At 36.7% G+C, this 4,651-nt stretch overlaps 1 protein-coding gene across 1 annotated transcript; it reads right to left on the reverse strand.

Annotated features, from left to right (window-relative positions):
* Positions 1-1,624: 1,624 nt before the first annotated feature.
* LOC121803653 (auxin-induced protein PCNT115-like) lies at positions 1,625-3,844 on the reverse strand. Its single transcript, XM_042203283.1, has 5 exons — positions 3,562-3,844; positions 3,019-3,219; positions 2,583-2,755; positions 2,390-2,492; positions 1,625-2,130 (listed from the first exon to the last, which is right to left on the reverse strand). Exons 1-5 carry the CDS (start codon positions 3,775-3,777, stop codon positions 1,795-1,797), a joined length of 1,029 nt encoding a protein of 342 aa, XP_042059217.1. The 5' UTR covers positions 3,778-3,844; the 3' UTR covers positions 1,625-1,794.
* Positions 3,845-4,651: the final 807 nt, after the last annotated feature.

Below are 4,651 nucleotides of genomic sequence, written 5' to 3' on the forward strand. Positions count from 1 at the left end.
TTGATGTTAATAAATGCTGGTAGAGAATGAAGATTATGACACGGTGAATTTACGTGGTTCGATTTACTGAGGTAAATCTACGTCCACGGGAAGAAGGGAGGGCAAGATTGTATTGCTTGATCTGGGATTACAGCTTACAACACAGACTTGCTATATGATTTTATCTCTAGAGAGCTTAACCCTTTTCTATCAGATCTAAGTTCTATTTATACATTGAACTAGGATCGTGGTTTGCAGCCCCACTAACAAGATCGTGGGTGAGCAATAACTGCTCAATAACTGCTTCATACCACTAAATAGATCGTGGGTATAGTGGAGGTCGTGGAGGCCTTTCGTGAGTCCACCAACTCCTAGTTCGGTCGAATGCTGAGACCGAACTGCTGGACTTTACCGATCAGCTCTTGCCGATCTGAGAGGAGAGCTTGACTGGTCGGCTTTTACCGAGCTGTAGGCTGAGTCCGAACTCTTTGGTCGTGCCGAACTCTTTGGTCGTGCCGAACTCTTTGGTGCCGAACAGATATTCTTTCTTGGGCTCTGGGCTGATGGGCCGTCACTGTTATTGGGCTTGCCATTAGGGTTTAGTTCGTACCCCATCAGTACGATTTGAGAAATCATATACATAAACTTCACAGGCGTCTGCTAATTTCTTACCATTAGAACTTTGGGAGCCATTATTGGTTTCTGGCGGTGATTTGGCAGACTTTGCTGCTTGAATTTGTGAGAAGCTGAGCTTCTATAAGGGTTTGGGTTATGCAATTAAACCAAAAACCGTAAGCTTACATGTTTTTAATTGGACGCCATGAATCTCATACACCACATTTCCTACTCCACTCTCACAACTTAATAAAATGAACTTCAGCAATTTTGATTGAAAAATGGAGATATATTTTTTATAATTTTATATTTATAAAAAACTTTAATTAAATATTGAATATATTTGAAAAATAAAATTTATAAATGATTTTAAGTTTTATTAGTATTAATCTATTTCATTATACTTTTAGTATATTGTGTTAGTATAAGTATTATTTAGGAATATTGGTCTCAAAACCATTAACTTTGTCGAAAATTTGGTTTTTTTCATGAACTTTAAAATTGGTTTAGAATATCATAAACTTTGTCCTTTGTTTGGTATTTCTGACGGCATGTCTATCACCATATTTGATGAAAATATATTATTTGGGTCAGTTTGAGAAATACCAAACATAGTGCAAAGTTAGTGATATTCTATATTAATTTTAAAGTTTGTGAAAAATATCAAATTTAGGGCAAAATTCATAATTTTAGAGATCAATATTCCTATTAGTTATAGTTGATATCGTATTCTCATTCTGATCTAACCAATGCTTAAATAATTAAATTGGTCCGATGAATTGAACCATGAATTGGTTTCTTCGCTTATCAAACCAATTGTAAAAACATTGGATAAAAATTGGTGAAAACCGCAAAAAAAAACGCTGCTTTTGCTTGAAACTACCTACCAATTGTCATGAAAAATTTAAACTTTTACCAAAGTTCGTGATATTAGTAGACTGTTTTTTTTAATGGGATATCGTAGTTAAATACGTGTGAATTAAATGTTTGCAGTCTCAAGTTTCGATGACATATGAAACAAACGACCAAATATTAGTAGTAGTAATTTTTATTCAATGAAGGCAGTTGGTCTCGTCTTCTCAGCCATGAAACCTCGACAAACTAGCAAATTCGACAGACGAAAACACATTACAGAACTGGAACCAGATTTTCAGACGATCAAACCTAGTTTTTCTTTGTGCAAATTGGAACACGGTGGTCTCAGGTATCGACTTTCCAAGATGACAATGGTGGCGTGTTGGAATGCATCCATGTATTCTCCATGAACGCATGCCGATCCCCCTTAACCATGTCCGCCAAAGCCGAGAGCTGAGACATCTCTTCCGGGGTTAGTTTCACCGAGAGAGCTCCCATATTCTCATTGATGTTGTCGATCTTGGTGGTGCCCGGTATCGGGCACACATCATCTCCTTGGTGATGAACCCAAGCTAACGCCAGTTGAGATGGGGTGCAGCCTTTACTCGTAGCTATTTTGCTGATCTTCTCATATACCACCTTGTTGGTTTCAAGATTCTCAGTACTGAACCTTGGAAAGAGCTATAAAATTCGACAAACTATATTATCAGCAAATGCAAGTTAAAAACAGTTTTTGCCATCTTCATCGTTAAAAACACATAAAAAATACTGGAAATAGATGGCATTGGACAATAAAGAGAATGCGTTTGTGCTTCAATATTTTAGTTGCAACCGCGTTAAATGTAGCTAATATTCATCTAACTGCTAGATAGATACGGATAAAGCGAAAGTTACTCTATACGCATAAAAGATTGAGAAGCTTTACAAGATATGAACCAACCTTACGGTAGTCGCCCTCCGGCAAGTTCTGTATCAACTTGGGACCAAGTGAAAGGAAGCCACGCCCAAGTGGACTGTATGGGACAATTCCAATGCCAAGTTCCCTGAAATAACAATACATGAAGAAAGCTGATTTTAACCATTTTCTCAAGACTCAAATCCTGAATTACTGACAAACTACCTCAACCTTGTACCTGCAAGTAGGAACTAATTCTTCTTCCAAATCTCTCGACCATAGTGACCATTCGTTCTGGACCGCAGTAATTGGATGAACAGCATGAGCCCTTCTGATTGTCGAAACAGAAGCCTCTGAGAGCCCAACATATTTTATCTTCCCTTCTTCAACCAGTTTTTTAAGCTCTCCCATCTTGGAAAGCACGAGAACAAATAATTTTAGGAAGAACAGAGAAAATAACACAAATGTAGTCACTTTTACTCGTAGTTTCAATTCACGATCATACAGGTTAACTATCAAACACAGCATATTTTGAATTTTGAAATCACCAATATCAACCATAAGTATACTGGAAAAGTTTCAACTTCAAATTGTTCATGGATCATTAAGTATATAACTACATATACAGCCTTCACATTCCAACAGAGTTATTTAATCTTCGCAAAGGTACTGACCGTGACTTCAATGGGCACACGAGTGTCGATTCTATGAAGATAATAGAGATCAATACAGTCAGTATCAAGACGCTTCAAGCTCGCCTCGCACGAAGCCCTCACATATTCTGGCTCACTATGTATATCCATTTTCCCACCCATGTGAGTTATCCCAAACTTAGAAGCAATTTGCACTTTCTCCCTCATCCCCCCTTTCAAAGCCTGCAACAGTTTCAAGTTTCAACACACTAGTTCAGGAAAATCATGGTACACTTTATTCAAATCTCAGTCTCCATGAGAATCTCTTCAAACCTCAACGAAATTAAGCTCAAATAATCATAAAGATTGTCACAATCACAGTGCATAACTGCACAATTACATCTTCACTTAAATTATCTCTTCTCAAAAGTGTTCTAACATTAATACTCGGCGGAAAATCAGCAAACAAGAGCAATCAACTAATCAGCACAAATTACAAACAGATTAAACCTCGATGAGTGAATACTCGAATATAATAATTTTTCAATCGATTGAATTCAGAAGTTAAGCAGAGAGATATAATACCTTTCCAATAAGAATTTCGTTGGTGTGGGGACCGTAGGCGTCGGAGGTGTCGAGAAAAGTGACGCCGGAGTTGATGGCGTGGTGGATGAGTTGGATCATCTCGTCTTCGGGCTTCCGCTGGCCATAGCTGGCAGACATGCCCATGCAGCCGAGGCCTTGTTTGGAGACCTCGAGCCCCTGCGACCCCAGCTTGATTCTCGGCACATTCACCCCCATTTCGCTTAATTAGGGCTTCTGCAATTTGGGATTCAATGTGTTTTAGTGCTGTCAGTTGTTGGAAAGCAAGCAAATGAAGTGAGTTGATTTATAAGTAAAGGAAAGATGATAACGTAAGCGATGACGCCATTGTTGGACCTCTATTCAAATCATCAAATATATAAGTATTTAACAACGAACGAAATAAATTATGGATTTGAAATGATAACTATCCAAATCATCAAAAGCATATAAAATAGTTAAGGACAACATATTTTGATCTGATTTTTCTATTTCAAGAATGACAACTTTAATTAATTAATATTCTCAGATTTACAATATTTTTCAGTATGTTATAATAGTGTAAAAACAAAGAATGAAAATATTAAAAGAAGGGAGAGAAATAGATGGCTGCGTTTCATCAAATATTTATTTGATGATTTGAATAGTTATTATTTTAAATATTCTCAAGAATGAAAACTATAATTAATATTTTAAGATTATACAATATTTTTTACTGTAGAAACAAAGATTGAGAGAAAGAAAGATAAGGTATAAAACTATTAAAGAAAGAAGATATTGAAAGAATAGAGAGAAATAGATGGCGGCTGCGTTTGATGCCTAAAATCTTGCGTATCATCCACAGCACAAAATGCTGTGTTTTTAAGCACACTAAGGGATCCACTCCCCTGTATTACTTTATTCAATATATTACTCCATAATAGTACTATTAATTTAATCATTATAGGAGCTCAATATCTAAGAATCTTAGATATTAATTTAATTAAACTGGACAGAGATCGGCGCCACAAAATCCATACATCAGAAAAAAAATGGAGGGAAGGAAGAAGAGTCTCACTATTCGGAATGAGGATCTCGTTGATGTGGGGACCGA

The sequence above is a fragment of the Salvia splendens genome, chromosome 5 (genome assembly GCF_004379255.2).
Source record: "Salvia splendens isolate huo1 chromosome 5, SspV2, whole genome shotgun sequence".
Classification (NCBI taxonomy): domain Eukaryota; kingdom Viridiplantae; phylum Streptophyta; class Magnoliopsida; order Lamiales; family Lamiaceae; genus Salvia; species Salvia splendens.

Coding starts and splice junctions, on each gene's coding strand:
- LOC121803653 (XM_042203283.1), bottom strand. CDS start 3,777: ATGGGGGTGAATGTGCCGAGAATCAAGCTGGGGTCGCAGGGGCTCGAG. Junction 2,493..2,582: donor GAATTAGTTCCTACTTGCAG/GTACAAGGTTGA, acceptor TTGTTATTTCAG/GGAACTTGGCATTGGAATTG. Junction 2,131..2,389: donor CGGAGGGCGACTACCGTAAG/GTTGGTTCATAT, acceptor CGAATTTTATAG/CTCTTTCCAAGGTTCAGTAC.